This window comes from Ptychodera flava, chromosome 14 (genome assembly GCF_041260155.1).
Source record: "Ptychodera flava strain L36383 chromosome 14, AS_Pfla_20210202, whole genome shotgun sequence".
Taxonomy (NCBI): Eukaryota; Metazoa; Hemichordata; class Enteropneusta; family Ptychoderidae; genus Ptychodera; species Ptychodera flava.
In genome coordinates, this window is record NC_091941.1 from 10,644,149 (window position 1) to 10,665,050 (window position 20,902).

The window sequence follows — 20,902 nt, forward strand, 5'->3', positions numbered from 1 at the left end:
ATACATTAATCTTTTTACAGAAGTATGATATAAGTGAAAGGAGATCATCACTGAGTGAAGTGCTTGAGTGATATATTTGTTAGATTGCTTGATACAAACATAAATATTGAAAAACATGGTGAGATTGTGGGCATTGATATTTCCCAGAGGGACAACTGTGGTAGAGAAATAAATTTTCTAGAGTCATTATATCTATATACACATCCAGACACAGAGTCTGTCAGTTCCACTCAGTTTATGGCTTTTTTTGGCCTTCTGATATGATGATACCAATCTGAGAGCCATAATTGCGTGTCAAAAATAAAAAGATTTTCATCTTTTAACCATAGACCCTAGAGTGTTTGCATGACCACACAGATTCTTATTAAAGTGTTCTAGAACATGGCCCCTTAAAACTTTCAGGATTTATCCCCGTCCCACTTTTGGAATAGCGACTGTAACTGTTACCATATTTCGTCATATTATAATAAGTTTATAAACTCTGCTGGAGCATGTGGTAACAGATCCAAGACCTATTGTATTGTTTAAAAATTAGCATATTTAGCACAAATAATGACCTCGCTTTACTTGGTGATTATTTCTACCATACAGTCAAACCTGTCATAGTGGTCACCCTTACAGAGCGGTCACCTCTCTATAGTGGTCGCTTTGTGGCAGTCCTGTGGCATTTACATGTTAAAGGCCCTCTACAGAACAGCCACCTCTCTTATGTGGTCAGTGGTCACATGGAATTGCTCCATTTTGGTACAAAACCTGTATATAATGGTCAATATATCTGACTCTCAATGACCTCTATCAAAAAATGCTCAGACTGGAAAACACGAAATAAGTCTACTTTTACTGATTTTACATCTGCATTACAAGTTTTCAGAAACTAAACAGCTGTTCTATGTTTTTTAAACAGATTTATGTTTTGTACTTTTATAATTGCTTTTATCTTTCCCTAAATTCACCACTTAGTGCACCACCTACACCGAAAGTAATGCTACACCCACCCTCTATAGAAAGGCCACCTCCATATAGTGGTCACTTTTTCTTGGTCCATTTAGTGACCACTATACACAGGTTTGACTGTATATGCTAATTTTCCCCAGGGATGTCTTACATCCTCTCCTACCTACCCTCCTTTGCCATTTATAATCTCGTAGTTATTTTACCGAAAATAGAGCATAAGATAAGAGAAAATGGACTAGAAATTACTGTTTATTACGTGATATGACCAAATAGCTGGCAGAAAGCCCTTTGTTATTGAGATCTGCCTCACACATGCCTTGACTTGTATCTGCTAAAGAGGACACGGGAACAATACTTATGTGTTATGAATTTGTTCTATGATATTACCAAAAATAGCTAATACCATGGTGGCATTTTGTTAATACAGTATTGTAATGACCAAAACCCAAAAATTGTTCAGACATTCCTACACAACGTGTTTTTCAAATTTAGTGCAAGGACATTTACAGGTATTGCTGGTGAAACTCAGCGTATCTTCAATAAGAAAACATAACATTCATCAGAATCAACCACCCTTGGTAGTTAAATATCATAAATGTTTTCCTTCTTTTTAATAAACCAGTCCAGCATGATTCTAGCCAAGGTCGACGTCTCAGGTGTTGGTTTCTTCAGCTTCTGTAAGGAACTTCTTGTCATTCATATCAGTGACCAAAGTTGTGATTATACTTGCACTCAGGCTATTTGAAGATATTTTGAACAAAAATGATAATGAGCAGAAGTGGTACCTGTTTGCAACTGTACCACATTTGAAAATTCACCCCACCCCAACTAGTTTTCCCCTCTCCCCAACCCCAACTCCATCTTCCAATTTAGCCTTCCTTGTTAGCAAATCCAGGCAAACAACCAAATCCTAATCCCTGCACAAAAATGCTGACATGTTTGACTTTTTTCCAATTTGCTTGGCTGGCAAATAAGTAATATTTCTTTGCCCATTGGTGATAAAAATTTCACATTCCTGTCCTTTCCCTGTCCTGGCTGTGATACAAAACAGAAATATGCCAGCCAGCCTTGCTAGGAAAGTACTTACACTCACCTTTATTTGTGAATTTCGTTGGTTGCCACCTCTCTCTCTCATATACGATGATGTAAGAACACCATATGTACTTGCTCCCCAATATGCCGGTTGTAATTTAATTTTATGATTGATTCCATGATATCAGGCGGCAAAAGTCATTAAAATGATCTTGGTGAAATTGATCATTGTAATCAATTAGTAGATTAGCACATGACGTGAATGACATCATCATTTATCCATATGTCAAACAATACACAATGTTTTACAGTGGGACTCTCACAAGCAGTTATACCGAGTCAAATTTGATAAGTAATTTCTTAAAATTAGGATGAACATTTCTTAACAGTTGTACAAATATGTAATTGTCATGGTTAGCATTTGGAGTGTAACTGCCTTGATGATGCATAGAATGCATAGAATTATAGATGCATAGAATTATACATGGGATGGCCTGGATTACTGGTACCAGCTTCTGACTTCCCTTGACACCCTGTGTATCGTCAGTATTATTATACATGGGATGGATTACTGGTACCAGCTTCTGACTTCCCTTGACACCCTGTGTATCGTCAGTATTACTGATACTACCATCACAAATGTCACCATCAACCCTACCATCAGCACTCTCGTCATTACAGTCAGGGTCATCGTCGCAGTCAGGGTCATCATCATCATCATCATCATCATCATCATCATCATCATCATCATCATCATCATCATCACAATCTTCATTGCCATCATCACCATCATCATCACCACCATCATCATTATCATCATCATCATCATCATCATTATCAATATCATCAAAATTTATCATCATTATCAATATCACAAACATCATAATCACAGCATGATCGCCATCTTGTATATTAATGCGTGAAATATCTGTACCCCATTGGATGTACCCCAGTGTGTGTATTGAAGTAAAACTTTTTTTTGTTCAAATGTATTAGCATCAACAGGAAGTGAAAGTTTCATTACCATACTTAATTCACCAACATCCTCCTTCATGCTCAAAATAATGGACAGTTGGTATATCTAACAATCCGAAATGGTGCAATAGAAAGTTACGGCATTGACAAATATACTCGGAATGAGCAATGCATACATAGCATTTTGCCAAAACAAGGCAGGATGCTCCAAATCTTAGACTACACTTTCTTTTCATTCTGAAGGGCATGTAAACATTACATTCTATTCTGAGAAGTCAGAGGATGAATCATACCTACAAGGCTACATTTTCAAAAAATTGGATCTACACGAGGTTTTTATGGTAAAAGTAGTTTTTTAGCAATTAATCCTTTGTGTGTAAAGAATGTGAAAGCAGCCTTCGTCATGCGTAATTGTTTAATAACTACAAACCTTGCAAATGAATGTTTGAAAGACTCTGTCACATAAACATGTTTATTTTTTCAGCACTTTTCAAGGATGTGTGTGTGTGCACTTTCAGGGTTTCATAGGTGGGAAGACTTCATTGTTTGGCTTCATCAACGTCAGGAAGGAAAACGCTAGAAACTATTTTAAGGAATGGAATCTGAATAACAGGATGCCACTCAGCTTTGAAATTCTACCCGTCATCTGTGCAGGACTGAAATTGCTTTCAATGATATGTATTCAGTTTGCATTGACATTGGGAAGCAAAGTTAGGAGAGGTTTTTGATCAATTGGTGAATGTGTGAGAGATGTGTTTGTTACCGAAATATCATTTTAAAATCATTTTTTCATGATAAGCGAGCATTATATGTCCTGTTTTTTTCAGTTGTGAACTAGTAATCGTTTTTGTACAATTGAGAAACAAACCACAGAATTTAACTGTGCTTTGTAGGTCACACAGCACATTTATCAAAGTATTTTTTCATGATTGCAATGTTTGAAATCGTGGATGGAACAGTATGCAGCCACATACTAAAATTGCATTTACACAACATCGGATCAGGTTTGACAAAAAATGCATTTGAAACTGCTGATTGTGACAGTGGTGACAAAGCAAACATTTGCACGGAAAGTGTAAAACTGAATGAGGTAACAGCTTTCTGTCATTATGTATAACAAAATTTGATATATGAATGTGTTCAGCGAATTGGGTCAAAGAGTGGTGTTTTTCAGGGCAACATCTGTGTTTCGTAAACTAAGTTAAGATCTTTTGTGCCTACTTACAATATCATGGAGAATTTTGTTGATAGGGTTAACAGCTTGTCAAGTGGGCCTAGAAAATTTTACTGAGAGACATCTAAGTTGTTGATGTTAAGCTTTAAGTGCACTTAATACTTGGGGAACTGCACATGTTTTGTGCATAGATGTTGTATGTTTTGTGCATGTATGTTGTCATTTCAGAACATTTCTGATCACAATTTTAGATTTCAGCCCCTCAAAATGTCACAAAATACCGGCAAATACAATTCAAAGGATTGCAGTCTGTGTTATGGTTCATGTGATCTCTCAGGCCATTGTACAACATTTACTGATCCTGAAGTTTATCAACTGTGCATTGCTTGAGAGATTTTATTTCAAATCTTGTTGCCCTGGTGCATCCCCATGAGCAAATTGATAAACAATATACTCCAGTCTAGACCTCCTCTGAAACTGATACTTTATCTGCTCAGTGATATTGAACCAACAAATACCGTGTATAAAACTCAGCCAACATCACTTGAAAAATTCTTTTTATGCCACAGAGCCATTGCCTCTGTATTTGAATATTGTACTTGGTGTATTATAGGCATACAATTTATTTGCGTCGATATCTAAGCAGAAGGAAATTAAAAGTCTGGATTCAAAATGACTCATCACTGATAAACGATGCATCAATCACCCACACAACATGTGCTGACAAGCAAAGCGTTTTCACAGTGCTGTCAGAAACAGAACTGGAAATCATCTGTGTATGCAATAAACAGATCAAGGATACTGAGAATGTTTGCTAAAAGCTGCAGCTACTGGTTTGTGGTGATATCTCTGATACAGAGGGCACTTTATTGTAATTGTTCAAGTTTTGATAAGTATGTTTGAGAATCACCATGAAAATAAACCCATCAGCATAAAAGTCAGAATACAATCATGGCACGCACTGTAAACATGATTAATCACTGTATGTCAGTTGCTTTGCAAATCGTTTTGACATACCAAATGCATAAAGTCATCGACTTTCGAAACCGTGCCTTTATACTTGAATTATTTTCTGCAACCGTCTTCTATGGTGTTTTGACATACTGGTGTACGATTCGCAGAATTACAATGCGAAAAAAATCAAAACAACCTTTTAACTATCATCAATGTCAAAGTGGTTGTTTGGCGAGTCTCCTTGCTCATTTCAAACTTTTTGTTTTCATTTTGTTGCAGGTCTTACAGAAGTCTGTGGACAATGAATTAAATTTATACAGCAATACAAAAGATGGGCGGGCCCATGTAGCACAGGTATTCGTGTACGGTTTAGCAAGCCAACCTGTTGATCAAGAGGACCACATTAGGCGGAAGCGTAGAGGCAATGGTACGCTCCCTCATTTACATACATGCTAACAATGAAAATTCAAAAGTCAGACTGGCTTTGTATATCATTATTAATGGCCTTGATGGTGATAATAATAAATTATTGTCAATCATTTATGATGAACACATGTATTTATATACCATACTGCATGTGAAATAACACACAAAGCATTTTGTAGACAAAACAAAATTTGTTGCATGCCTCTGGTCTAACCCATTCTTTATTAACAAAACAATTACATGCATCTGGTGTGAAATTGGTACTGTAGCTTAGAATAGATTTGTCGCCTGTCGGTGTCGTGTCAGTTCATGTACGTTGGTGTCACAAGTTGATTGTCGTGGTGTACTTGTCTATTCTTATTCTGTCTTTACCTTTTTTCTGTAAAAAATCCAACATTAATTAAACGATCATCCATATAATCACACTTTGTAGCAGATTTCAAATCTGGAACAATTTTCTGTGAAAACTCTTGAGTGTTGGATGTAGACGTAGTTTTCTCCTTTCTATTCCTGTCCTTCTCTCTTTAGTTTCTTTGCATGGCTCTCCAGCTCATAAGTCTGGTAGGTACTCCTCCACTACATTTCGTAGCAATTTTTCACCAGCGTACAATCCCACCACCAAATCTGCATGACGGTGTGTGTGTCCTGATAGTCCCACAAATGTCACTCCCAAAAATGTCACAGAAAAATTATCACACGTGTTGCAGCTCTCGCTTTTTTATCAGACTGAGACAAAATGGAGGCTACCAGCACTGGAGGGGGTTTGGGATTGACACAACAAGGAGGGCCCTTTGATCAGACAGAAAATTTTCAGTGCCTTTCCAAGTCTTTGTCTGACCACATCAGTACAAAAAGTCAGTATCGTAATTTGATATCAATCACATTTGTTTGAAAGTGTCTGTAAAAAGCTAGAAAAAATTTGCTCCTGTTACTGATTAAGTAAATGCAATTCATATTTTTATGTCAAAGTCTGCCCATAAACTTTGAACTTTCTTCAGTTTTGAATTATTTCCAGGGTTTTACCATTCCTCTGACTTCATACTGTATCTACATCCACTGAATTTCTTGCAGTTTATTTTTTGCATCATTATTGCCAAAACAAACCGATTAAAAGGAAAAAGCTGTCAAGAAACTCTTGTAAGAAATATTTGTTGCCATGGTGTTTATGCTGACAAATCAAGCATTTTCTCAACCAATTGCAGCTTGCTAAAATACCAGTATATTTCATAATGTTGAGTAACTTTCAGCTTTGTTACAGCAAATATTGTGGAACTATATAAATTTGAACGACTATCAAAACTAGTAGGCTGTTTCTAGCTTGTGTATGTCTGCTGAATCATGACAGCTGCGTCTCCACCCCATCAAGAAGTGAATATCGCTGGATTATCTTTCCAGTCGTCAGGTCCTTGTGCACCTTGAGATTTCTGTATTTTTCCACTGTGCAGAGCAAAGTTGAAAACAAAAAGATAAATCCTAGCTGAATTGTCAATCTATGCACAATCATCAGTTCCATCTTCAGTTCTCTCGTCTGATGGCCGATGTTTTTTTGTTATTCCTCTGTAATGAGCAAAATGACTTCTTAAAGTTGTATTTTAACTGGTACAAATTTGTAGACTTGTTGTGTCTAAATTCAGAATTTCTTGTGTCTATTTCTAGTGTTTTTAACGATAAATTCAGTGTTCTGCATTTTGAAATGTGTTTTCCTCCATTAACGTAAGATGTGAAATGTCTGTGGTGCATGTCACCTTAGTTCATTTTGCATGAATGTTTTCAAAGTCCTGTAAAATCTATCGACAGCACTGTTTCATTTCCTGTAAACTGTGCAGAATAACGGTACGTCTTCTGTCTTTTCCCTTTGTGCATAAGATCGCTCACCTGACGTCTACAACTACAGCGATGAAGATGAGGAATCCTTCTCCTCGGATCAAGAGGGCAGCGACAGCGGAGATCTAATTGCCGATAAGGTATCACAGTGCATGCAACATCACAAGTTTTTATTTTCTAATGGTTGTAAGGGGCTGAGGTCATCACTAATTGGTTTGTCATAGACATACTGCCCCACGGTGCAGTGCGTGTAGGCCTCCTGTCTGGCAAATAATGTACTTTGCATGCAAGGAATGCTGTTTTGTGTTTCTATTTCTGACCACATCTCGTAGATGGAGCTGATCAAAATGCCATGCCTCAGGAATACAGAGCCCTGCAAATTTGATCCTTGGTGACCCAAAGTCTCGTTTGTGTCTGCTACAGAAATGCATGTTGTATGTAATAAAAGGGGGTTGGGGGCTCTGAGACAGGTGGTTTCGTATCATGTACATAGTGGCGCAGTACCCGTGAAATGCAAAGATATTGGCTGATATAGGTAGAGCTAACCCGATAGTTTGGATGCATTAGTGCACAGATTAATTAATTATTGATTGACAATGCTATGGTGGACTGATATTTAGGTTGAAAATGCTCATCTGATAAAAATCAAATGATTCAGTGGAATTTTGGACTGCATTGCAGAATTAGATAGTTACTGAATGTATTGATAGGTATCGGGCTGGTTAGCCATTAGCATTTTGTTGGGTTGGTAATGGGCTAATTACCAAAGCCTTGATAAGTTTCTGTCTTAATTGGTCAGGTTGAGGAGATGAGTTTATAGATAAGTTCATTTGAGGAGGGTTGATCTATTGGCTCGCGAACTTTGGCTGTTGGAATGTTGGTGAATTGCAACTATGGAATTGTTGGTGAATTGAGGTTACACTGAACTGTGGGCTAATTTGGGGTCGTGGGCGTAGTCAGGCTGCTGGAGCAAAGCAGTATGGGTGCATTGTATATCATGGTAATATTAGTGCATTTTGCTTTTCGAATAGTGGATGAACTCTGACTGAGGAATCACAGGCAATTTTGTGCGGATGGAAGTTACCGTAAGGGTAAAATGAGACTGGAATTATCGATGATTTATGCTTGCAGAGTTGTGAGCAAATTTTGCATGCAGAACTGTCCGATGCAACTTGGCAAATCTACAGAGATTTGAATGTGGATGCAGCAAAGGTTGCATTTTAACATGATGTCATGGGAGAAATGGTGCTGGTTCATTTATTTTGCAACTACATGCATGACTGAAGAGTGTATATTAACATACAGATTGGTTTGGAGGGGTTATGTAGGGGTTTTGAAAGAAAAGTGTAATAAACGTTGGTTGAAGGGTATGTGATGTGGGCTTTCTTGTTCTGTACATTAATACAATGTTAACCTCTTTTCTCCCCTTGATAAATCTAGTAGACCTAATTCTTTGTAAAGTAACCATACGAATGTTATTTTTTTTGACCAACACGGTCTGATGAACTTTTTCTATGGGTTGGTGTGGGGTATTTTGATAGGGAGGTGCAGTGTCCCTGTATCTGGCTGGTTTAGTTGATGATGAGTCTCTCTCAAGAGTCAAGGTAATGTCCCAACATTTTTCTGCTGCTATGGTTCTTCGGGTGCTACATGTATATGTGTTTTTTTTTCTCCCACACAACATATCTGGTGATTCATTTCAAACATTTCCAAACCTCCATTACCAGTCAGTGAAGTTTTCTAAAATCCATATCAGAGATACATTCCAGGTACATTGGCCTCTATGCATGACAACAGCTTTAAGCCACTTGATTTCAGAATGCATAATAAAAGTAGCCCCTTCGCCAGTACTGGAGATTTTAGGTTGTAAGCACCTTTGAAACAAAAGTTTTAAACTTAGGTTTTGAAATTCGGGTCACTGTAGTAACTTTTCAAATAGAGAAGCAAAACGACCTCCAATTTACTGGTATTGAAACGACCACTGTTCTGTATGTTGACTGAGTCAAAAAAACCCCAAATATCTGATTTTCACTTCACAAAAACATGATGATATTAAAAAGTCAGTTTTCTCGTGAAAATTCAAAGTAAGTCCACACATGGATAAAGAATGAAGTTTGAGCATTTGAAAATCCATCACCAATGCGCATTCATCCATAAATTATACCTGTGCTACTTGTACAAGTAAGTCAATGACTATGCCCAAAGTTTAGGGAAATGAAGGAATGTATACAAAACTTAAAGCAGACGTCCACCCATATAATTGCTGTTTTATCGCAGTATTCAGGGTTTGATACAGGTAATGTTGATTTAATATGCAAAAGACAGGTGTAATCAAACAGCTTCATGTATGAGCTGTAGACTAAATGAATGCTGGTCATGGTGCATACACTGATAATATTCACAGACTTAAATGTTCTGCTGGATAGAAGCCCAGCAGACTGCATTTGCATCTATGCACACAACCTAGACTAGAGGAAACTGTAAACACAGTGATTGAGAGCAAACTCACTCAAGGATAGCGTTTCCCAATATACAATTTGAATTCAGTCTCACAGCAACCACCAATCAAATCTAAATACCTATTAATGGTAATAGTCAACCACTAGCTTGGCAGCAAGATTCTAAAAAAACTAAGACTTTCCATGTATGATAACATCCACATTCATTTGTCATACTGGGATTCTAGACTAGTTTGGTTTGGTTTCAAGCATTCATTTATGTGGTGTTTTGCCTGGGAATCTAGTGATGCATCTATCACTGCCATTTCTCAGATATGGATCACCTTCAACACCAGACAGTTTGTTTTCATTAAAATGCTTTCCAATATGGCTGGCTAGTTGCTTGTGTAGTGGCTACTTTTGTCGTATTGATGAATTCTTTGCAAGTTAACAGCATTGATCAAAGCCTAGTGCGTCATTGCATATACTCAGAATGATCCAACACTGCCAACTGTGTGCAAATCTGGAAAATGTTATCATAGGATTGTAAAAATTGTTCAAACAACAAACATAGCTGTGCATTTGAAACTCCCCATGTGTGGTTATTATGGAGTTGACAAATAACTTGTTATCCCAGTTTTAATTGTACATGTGAAATGGTCATCTTTTCTTTAAATGAATCGGCATCAATGACTAGATCTATATATTCATTTCTCAGATGAGTACATGCATTAGTATAATCATTAAAGTCAGATGGACAACTGACTGTCTGAATGTGTGACAAGACAGTACAAGACAAAGCTAGCGTTCTCCATTCTATTACCTAGGTGAACACACAGCCCACAACATTTCATTTTGAGTCAGCAATTCATAACAGTGTCTGTATCCATGCAATCATGGTGTCATCTTTTCTTGGTTCTTGTAGCAAACATGTCTTTGTATTCTCTGATATAAAATCAGAATTACTGTACTGACCATCTGCTTCTCAATAAACTTTACAGGATCTGTTGGGTGAAGAAGAACAAGAGAGATCTGTGAAACCATCAAGAGGCAAACTTCGAGCAAGTAGTAGGGTATGTATTCATTGAATGCCACTGCCAGTAGTAGGGTATGTATTCATTGAATGCCACTGCCAGTAGTAGGGTATGTATTCATTGAATGCCACTGCCAGTAGTAGGGTATGTATTCATTGAATACCACTGCCAGTAGTAGGGTGTGTATTCATTGAATGCCACTGCCAGTAGTAGGGTATGTATTCATTGAATGCCACTGCCAGTAGTAGGGTATGTATTCATTGAATGCCACTGCCAGTAGTAGGGTATGTATTCATTGAATGCCACTGCCAGTAGTAGGGTATGTATTCATTGAATGCCACTGCCAGTAGTAAGGTATGTATTCATTGAATACCACTGCCAGTAGTAGGGTATGTATTCATTGAATGCCACTGCAAGTAGTAGGGTGTGTATTCATTGAATGCTACTGCCAGTAGTAGGGTGTGTATTCATTGAATGCTACTGCCAGTAGTAGGGTGTGTATTCATTGAATGCCACTGCCAGTAGGTGTGTATTCATTGAATGCCACTGCCAGTAGTAGGGTATGTATTCATTGAATGCCACTGCCAGTAGTAGGGTATGTATTCATTGAATGCCACTGCCAGTAGTAGGGTATGTATTCATTGAATGCCACTGCCAGTAGTAGGGTATGTATTCATTGAATGCCACTGCCAGTAGTAGGGTATGTATTCATTGAATGCCACTGCCAGTAGTAAGGTATGTATTCATTGAATGCCACTGCCAGTAGTAGGGTATGTATTCATTGAATGCCACTGCAAGTAGTAGGGTGTGTATTCATTGAATGCTAATGCCAGTAGCAAGGTGTGTATTCATTGAATGCCACTGCCAGTAGTAGGGTATGTATTCATTGAATGCCACTGCCAGTAGTAGGGTGTGTATTCATTGAATGCCACTGCCAGTAGTAGGGTATGTATTCATTGAATGCTACTGCCAGTTGTTGGGTATGTATTCATTGAATGCTACTGCCAGTTGTTTGGTATGTATTCATTGAATGCCACTGCCAGTAGTAGGGTATGTATTCATTGAATGCCACTGCCAGTAGTAGGATGTGTATATATTGGATGCCACTGCAAGTAGTAGGATATGTATTCATTGAATGCCACTGCAAGTAGTAGGGTATGTATTCATTGAATGCCACTGCCAGTAGTAGGGTATGTATTCATTGAATGCCACTGCCAGTAGTAGGGTATGTATTCATTGAATGCCACTGCCAGTAGTAGGGTATGTATTCATTGAATACCATGCCAGTAGTAGGGTGTGTATTCATTGAATGCCACTGCCAGTGTAGGGTATGTATTCATTGAATGCCACTGCCAGTAGTAAGGTATGTATTCATTGAATACCACTGCCAGTAGTAGGGTATGTATTCATTGAATGCCACTGCCAGTAGTAGGGTATGTATTCATTGAATGCCACTGCCAGTAGTAGGTTGTGTATTCATTGGATGCCACTGCAAGTAGTAGGATATGTATTCATTGAATGCCACTGCCAGTAGTAGGGTATGTATTCATTGAATGCCACTGCCAGCAGTAGGTTATGCATTCATTGAATGCCACTGCCAGTAGTAGGGTATGTATTAATTGACTGCCAAGAATAATAGATACATGTAAGACATGTTCTATTTTGCTGTCTCTAAAATCACGTGCTATCTTAAAAACAGGTTGATAGTTGATTGAGGGCACACTTTTCTAGTTTCTGTTCAATCAACAAATCCACATGTGCTGCTTGTGAATTTCTAAACTCCGAGTCAGTTGTCTGTGACTCTACAATATAAATTTACCAATCCATCTCAGAGCTGTTGCTTTCCCATTATCGTAAAAGTTTAACGTGTATAATATATCTGTCAACCTCATTCAGTTAAGTCTATCTTTATCTGTGCTCTTTATAGCAAAGGAATTTCAAACAGAAGTTCATTGCACTCCTGAAGAAGTTCAAAGTAGCTGAGGGAGTGGAGGCTGAGCAGGACTTGTACGCCGATCAAGATCAACCTACCGTCGACGATGATTTCTTAGATGACGATCTAGATGATTTGAATGTTAGTGATAGTGGTCCTGAAATGGAAGACAACATGAGTATAGAGTCTACACCCAAACCTGTCCTAAGGTATCGTCACTGAAAATTTTTCTGCATATTTAAAATTCTTGACTCTGTCAAGTCCTTTTTTCTGATATTTACATTCCAACATTTTGTAGCAAAACTATTAATAAATACAGTCATATCCTTTCAGTAACAATATAATTTTGTTGGCTCATACATTTACCATGCTCCCAGGCAGTATTGATATTTCTTGTTGCCTTTATTAAATTTTTCAAAACTTTATTGCCTGAAAGTTTTTCGTAGTTAAGTTTTACATGTATACTGAAAAGAATTGTGGTGTTGTGGAACAACACACAGGAATTAAAGAAGGAAGCAAAGGTTTAGGGAAAATTGAAGAAAATACTGTTACAACCAGAATTATGATGCAATGCAAGATATGTAGCCATTACATGAGAAAGCCATGAAAGAGTGGATGTCGCATTTTGCTGTGTATAATTTATGAGTCATTCTGATCATAATTTACCATCTTTGCTGAATCAAGTAACTTGCAAAGTCTGAGGAATTCTTCCTCAAACAACAGTTTTGATATTTCATGGGAGAAATGAAATTGCTATGTCCTCAGAGGACACAGACATTATTGTTTGTCTCTAGGATTGAACTTTGACCTTATGGAAGATGTAAGGGAAACATACATGCAAATGAAGAGTGACAATGTAATCACTAAATGCTTACCTTTTTGTCGTCTAAAAATGTTACAAAAAGTTGTTCTGTATCATTGCTTTGATACAATTTCATAATTAATGTTTGTGAGTTTTTCCAGCAAGGTTTTGACAAGTACTCAATATTTCAGGACATGTGTCAACTGTATTGCTAATTCTGTCTTGGCCTTTCTTTCATTTGCAGGCCCTTCTTTACCAGTTCCCAGCAAATTCCAACATCCAACTCTCAAGCCGAGGAGATGGAGCCCTCTTCTGGCGGCAACGTCAGCAGTAGAGTCAACGAGGAAAACAATAGGAAAGCTGATAGCGACTCCCAGCAGGTAAAGTGACCTTAATTGACCTTAGAATCAGCATGCATGACAGCTCAGTGTTTTAACTGCCATGTAATATCTGTTTCTGGCGCCAGTGCCTCATTACCTTGACATATTGATGCAGGGTTAGTGGCAGTGTCTAATACAGATGTAAGACAGTGCTGGTTGAACTGAGGTTTTTCCAATACCGGAATTGTCCATATGTGCCTTGTCTGCCATCATTCAACATACATATATGGACCATTGATCTGTGAATGGTTTTTCAGATATCTGAATTACCACTGTAGGGTGTCTTGACATGGATCTCAGAAAAGGTCAACTGAGATGGAATTTCTAGAGGATTGGAATGGCATGGCAGGCTTTTCATGAGACGCTAGCAGCCGGAGAAATTGCACTGCTGGGGAGGTCAATTCTCAAGCTATAAAATCCCATAGTTGAAATCAAACAATGAATGAAAGTCTGTGTGTAATGAAATGGCAAAGTGTATTTATGTGGATTTTGGATAAAATTAAAAAACCAACATCGCCAGATTTTTATCCCATGTGTTTCTCAACTTCCTGTTTGCTATGTGTTTTGGGATGGTCCAAAATGTGAGCTTGTCAATCATTGATTGCTGTTTTCTAAAATAATTTTAAACAAACAACTTTCGTCAGTGTCTTTAGATTATTGCATTTGCGAAGTTGCTATCGGATTTACATCAAAATAAAGCTGCAGTCAATTTGAATGATGAAACACAGTTGTGAACGCGTCAGCCCTGTACTGCAGTTTGGGGATTTGTGACAACTATTGAAACATCTAGTCAACTGATATGATGTGGTATTTCATTATATATGATCTGAAAAGAATAATATTTCATGACTTTACGGTGTTTGTATGGCATAGATTATTTCCAGATCAGTAACAATGGGTTAGCAATGAGTTTTCAAATTTCAGATCGTGTTAGATAAAAAACAAAACTTAACAGTTAGAAAGAACAGAGGCAAAGATATTGCATGCCATGAAAATATTGAAATTACTTGGAAATGAAATTTTTGACAATACAGACCGTGATATGAATGAGAGGTAAAAACAATGTGCAGAGTTAGAAACTTTTATTTCAGTGCAGTTTTATCCTCGTTGTTATACTTGTAAATTTAAACAGATGATACCGTATTGTTCAACCAGTATTTACAAGAAAGTAATTCAAATCCCAGCCTCCAGATTCATGGATTCAAAGATTTCTCAAGTGCCCAATACGTGAAGAAGACGTGATGAATTGTAATGATGGTGCATCACACCATTGAGAGCCATAATACCATCATCTAATTGTAGTCATCAACATTCAAATATCAGCCAATAATTGAGCCCGTGATCGCTCCCTTGGTGTACATTTGGAGGTGGACATTGCCAAGAAGTTCAGCAATTTTCAAGATAATTGGCATCTTGGGTGCTGCTTTTCTGGATTAGTTTAATATTGGACTGAAATGAGTGAATCCCCGTATCTGTGTCATACATACACCAAGTAACAAGACTTGCATCTATGCACATCACACGCACACATACACACACAGACACATGCTGCATAGTGTGTGAGACTATAATATCAGTTCTCTCTTCATTGGTAGCAACTTAATTTATACACAACAAAAACTGTGACTACAAGTCATTTTACTACAAGACAGAAATCATCGACATTTGTTACGTCTGCCTGTAAATAAGTGGTAAAACACAGTCATTGTGTGGTGTAAACTTTCCTTTGTCATCTTCTTGTCACAGTCGTCTGTGTCAAGACCTCACCAAAACTGAAGGTTTAATTGTTGACATTAGTCTTTTGACAAGGTATTCTGCTTTTTGTTCCGACACTTCCCTATCTCAGTGCTAGATGATCACTGTGCAGTACTGTTGAAAAGTTGCAAAATATTGAGGGAACAAAGTTAAAGCATATATAATCATACTGATAGCTGGCAATAGAGTGTTATCGCATATAACAATTGCCATGTTATAGAACCCATCAGAGTTCAGTTTCACAGGTATTTGTCACTACCTATCAGAATAATGGGTCTATATTGTGCTATTTCATGGACATTTTGCCAGGTCTGCTAAGTGTATTACCGCTATAGTTGAGGGCAGTACTCTTCTGTTGAATATAAGCAATTACTCATGTCTGTAATTTTTTAATGTTACGTGTTCCCTATTGGTTATATTTATTCTAGCAAGTGTCAATAACTCAGATTTACAATGCCTCGCTATAGCTTTATGAGTGCATCAGTATTTGTATTTCAAAAGCACAGCCTCACTACTTCGACACTGTAACTTTCATGTCTACTCCTATGTCTGTGTGAAATTTTATGTTAATTTATGCAAAATGTCACAATCAATTAGCCAATCGGTATCGGGCAAAATCTTAAGTGTTCCATTTCCAGGTAACAGCCGTTCATTTTCACCCTACCTCAAGGTATACTCATACTGCTGGGTTTTTTTCGAAGAAAAAATCAGAGGTGATTGATCGGTGCAATACACATGGAAAGATAATAGTCAACCTTTTTGACCACTGGCTATTATTTAATGACATCGATTTTATGCAGTTCGCCGGAGTGAGTCAAGAGTTCATGAAAATGTTGATGCAGCGTGATTAAAATACCACTAAGAATGCAAATTACACAATGAAGGTCTACCGTTTAAATTGTAGCGTTTTACATAAAATGAAGGTGACAGTTTCGTAACATGAGAATTTCATCACCTATTATTTTTACCAAGCTCAATTTGGCTGAATGTCTGTTCTTTGCCCTTGGTACATCCAAAAATGTAACAGATTTTGGTTAAAAACAGCCAAAAATAGAAAGTGTTGTTCTGGTATTTTTAAAGATAATCACAAATAGACAGTAAGCTGATGGACATTGAATGAATAACCTTAAAAAAAAACTGAAATTCTGTTGAATAATATGAGAATTTTTCTGGTGAGTTTAAGTTGAACAGATTTTGAGCATGCTTTCAGTTAAATTCAACACAGAAATTGTAGACCATTGAGTAAAAAGTAAGACATTCTTTTAAAAAAAAGGAAAGGAGAAAAAACATAACACATTTGGTATTCCTTTACTGTTCCACTCTACAGAAGAATACGGCAGACGACACTTGGCAAGACACCAACAAATCAGAGATATCGGTCAACAGTCCCAGCAAAGACAACAAAACAGCGTTGTCTGCGTCACCCACTACTAGTACTATCAAGACTAACTTTGCAAGGGATAGAAGTCTATCATTGAGGGAGAAGAGAACAACTCCAAAAGATCCCAAACCTCTTGAAAGGCGAAACAGCACAGGTCATGCTGATAACAAAGTAAGTGTTATTTAAGGTAGTTTGCACCTCAAAAATGCAAGACTTGAACTTTTGCTCAAACTTTCCTCAATTAAATTTAAACCATTTCCTTTCAAAATCAAGAATAAAAATCGGGGGTCACAGTGCAAATTTTGGTACCAGAGAAACCAATCATATTTCCAATATTTGAAATTCAAAAAAGGTAGCATCCATGTCCTATCTTCATATATGGGGAAAATAAATTCCCTATTTTCACAAATTAAGCTGGTCAAAACTTTACTTACTCCATAAGCTTCAAAATGAGCCTCCACTTATAAAAGTTTGAGAGTCCAAATATCTGTCTCTGAGGCACATTCTACCTAACACTAGTAACAGGCATTTGTGTCACTGTTTAGTTTTCCTTTTTTATTCATGTATGAACTTTCATTTCCAGTTTTGTGTGGTTAGACAAGTAGTCTTTACTTTCGGTCACCAATTCAAAGGGATTTAGTTAGCTCTTTTCCTACCACCAATCTTGAATTTTTACAGGAGGGGGCATGTGAAAAAGTATATTTCCAATAACGTTTAGTGCTATTGACATTCCATGAGCATGCGTGGCCCATATGCCATATATAGGTACATGCAAATTTACACAAAATAAAGTCCTTTTAAAATATTTTTGTGACCGGTTAATTTTCTATAAAATCTGTTCAAGGATTTTAAGTTTACTGAAATTAATTTCTTTGTACACTTACCATGATTGCGATTGTACTAGTGTGCAGGTATTTCTTCTGTTGTATGTGACCATATTGACAGAGAGACCTTCAGTTATTTTGAAAGTGAACGTGTCTGTTTTGAAAACGTTCATGTAGAACAACGGTATGCTGTCTTTCTAGGTACTCAACATGTCAGAGCGTATCCTAATGGTACACATTGCACACACTTTGAGAAAATTCAAAATGCAAACAAAGAGAGAAAGAGAAAAATTTGTACTTAGAAGATGAGTTTTGACTTTTCTGTATAAAGTCACACAGTGATGTGTTTGTGTAGCCTCTAAGATAATCCAAATTTACTTTTTGCAGAATCCAAGACGATCACTGCCAGATCAGTTGTCCAGTGCTTGGCCATCGGAAGACCAGATACCGGATGATATTATACTCATCAATACAGTAGAATGGCAGGGTCAGGTGAGTGGAATACAGACATTTCAACAATAAATATAAATGCTTGAATACTGATATCCTGAAATTTCAGATAGTACCGGCATTCATGGAAAAGAACAACCTGGTATCCAGAGAGATAAATTTGATGAGTTGGCCTGTCTGAGCAACAGTAGTATCAAACCTGATAATTATGGTGTGCATACTGTATACCTGGTATACTTTTCCTTCCATCGCAGCAAACCAAATTCAGTGCTTATTTCCGTACGTTCATGAGGCTGGAAGCTAAATTTCATGCACCCGGTCCAAAATTTGACTTTCCCCAGGCAGGTAGGCAGACAGCTATTTCCAACTCCATTTACACATACCGGTAGTATCATTTCACTGGAAATTCAAAATTTCCAACGTTTGCAAGGTGATACCACGAATTGTCAGATCAGTGAATGTAATGATTTCACTGGAAAAAACTCACAGCATCGTCTCACTTGAAAATACTGATTCTGTAATTCCAATTGAAGAGTCAGTAGGGTCACTTTATTAGATAACTAGACTGCCTAAATGATTACTTTGTTGATGATAAATGGTTGTCATGGAGAGTTTTCCCACGACAATTGAATTGCAAAGACTCAGGCATCTAAGCATCTTGATGGACCTTTTCCCAGGTGAATTATTTTGTAATGAACAGCCCCAAAGGATAGGTATGCCATGACATTTTGATCAGTTCACCACATATATGATAATGGGTGCAGAGGTGGAGTGAACTGGTCACAACTGAGTGGTATACCCATTGCTGAGGTGGTTTATTGCTAGTATTGTAGTACAAAAATATATTGAAATTTTGGTGAGAAATGTTAAAAAGGATTTTTCTTTAAAGGAGAACTGGTGTGAAACAATAAAAAAGGGATTTTGTTTATTAAATTATAACTCAACTGTGCTAATAATATTGCAAATTATATCATACCAGTATATTGATGATGCAAATACAGCGATCTGATTGGTCGAGACGCGAAAAGAACCGTGGTATATTGGCGATATACCACGGCTGCCATACGCGCGAGCTCTCAGCTTGAGCAAAAATCCGTTTATGACGTTCTACGCCAAAATTTCAATATACTGTTATGATATAATAGTAATAAATCACACCCAGCGACGGTATACCACTCGATTTTGACCAGTTCACTTCATATATGCACTCATTATCGCTCGTGCATATATGTCGTGAACTGGTCAAAATCTTGTGGTATACCGTCGCTGGGGTAATTTATTGCTTAAATGTAGCATTGTTATTTTCACATCTCAACCAATCAGATCATTATGTTTTCAACATCAATATACTTGCACGATAGAATTTGTAATATTTTGTTTTTTAGGGATCAAATATTGCATACCTACAGAGTGGCTAGATGTAACATTACTTTAACAAAACATTTGCTCAAAGAGAGCATAAAGAAATATTTTTGTTGATCTATAGCTGCTGTCACGAGCCCTTGAAGAGAGAAATCACACAGTGATTTGTACCTGTTCCAGCGCTGATGTCCAGGCCACATTTGCATTCATTGTCAATAGGATACAGAAGTTGTAAGTAAAAACATTCGTCTTCAACTTTTTTGTCTCTTCATTGTACAAAAGAACTTTCATTGAGTGGCATGTCCAGGCATTAATTTAATGATTAAAATCACCTCCATATCTGGAAGTGAAATTCCAGCCATCCACTTTTTACAACATGCGTGTTATCACCTGATCAAACACCCTCATTTCAGTGTCCTTTATCTGTGTGTACTTCATCTTGCCTGGACTAATATGACTGTGAAAGTTCATAATAGCGTAATGCCGTTAACAGCACCAGTAATTCATAACATGTTCTGCCTACATTGTGGCGTTTTGTTTTCGACGTTAATTTCATTTCATTTTTTAAAAAAAACTCTAGCAGTTATTTTTTTTCTCAATTTTATTTTAGCGCATTATCCTTTGTTGTATGTTGAGCCCCCCAGGTTCCAGAGTCATTTACTTGCATGAATTGTTTAAGTTAGAATGTTTGCTGTTTTTATTAACACAGACACAATGGCCCCAAGACCAAGAGGAACACAAGGTTTGACCACAAACACTCCCTCTAGTTCATTCCACTCTTTCACTGGCAGGCATCAGCTATTCTTCTGATGAATTGGCCCCTTTAAATGACACACAGAATATATATATATATATATATATATATATTATATATATATATATATATATATATATATATATATATATATATATATATATATATATATATATATATATATATATATATATTATATATATATATATTTCCAAATTATTTTGAATTTTTTATGAATGAGGAATGAAATAATGATATTGTCTAATTAATGACTTGAAAAGAAGATGAAAGTGTATTTTGAAATGAGTTCCTGATGTCAGTGAAAGGTTTACTGAGTAGTAATTAGTGTTTACCCATGTTCTATCCCACTAATGTACTCTCTTCTGTGTAAATGGCTTTTTTATGCTACTGCTCTAGTGAATTTGGAATGAAATTAAACAAAAAAAATCA

The 20,902-nt window shown here is 37.0% G+C and overlaps 1 protein-coding gene across 13 annotated transcripts in view; it reads left to right on the top strand.

The window, feature by feature from the left end:
• The window catches only part of LOC139149301 (phosphofurin acidic cluster sorting protein 1-like), a 77,294-nt gene that overhangs the window by 35,873 nt on the left and 20,519 nt on the right, over positions 1-20,902 (top strand). For 2 of the 13 annotated variants that reach the window (XM_070720986.1, XM_070720989.1), the window contains exons 5-15: positions 5,369-5,516; positions 6,044-6,076; positions 7,382-7,479; positions 8,881-8,943; positions 10,779-10,850; positions 12,739-12,953; positions 13,791-13,926; positions 17,009-17,233; positions 18,274-18,378; positions 19,823-19,929; positions 20,408-20,440. In XM_070720986.1, coding sequence (XP_070577087.1) covers positions 5,369-5,516; positions 6,044-6,076; positions 7,382-7,479; positions 8,881-8,943; positions 10,779-10,850; positions 12,739-12,953; positions 13,791-13,926; positions 17,009-17,233; positions 18,274-18,378; positions 19,823-19,929; positions 20,408-20,440 — 1,235 coding nt within the window. The remainder of the gene's footprint in view (positions 1-5,368; positions 5,517-6,043; positions 6,077-7,381; positions 7,480-8,880; positions 8,944-10,778; positions 10,851-12,738; positions 12,954-13,790; positions 13,927-17,008; positions 17,234-18,273; positions 18,379-19,822; positions 19,930-20,407; positions 20,441-20,902) is intronic. The other 11 variants (XM_070720990.1, XM_070720994.1, XM_070720987.1 and 8 more) reach the window with 7 other exon arrangements.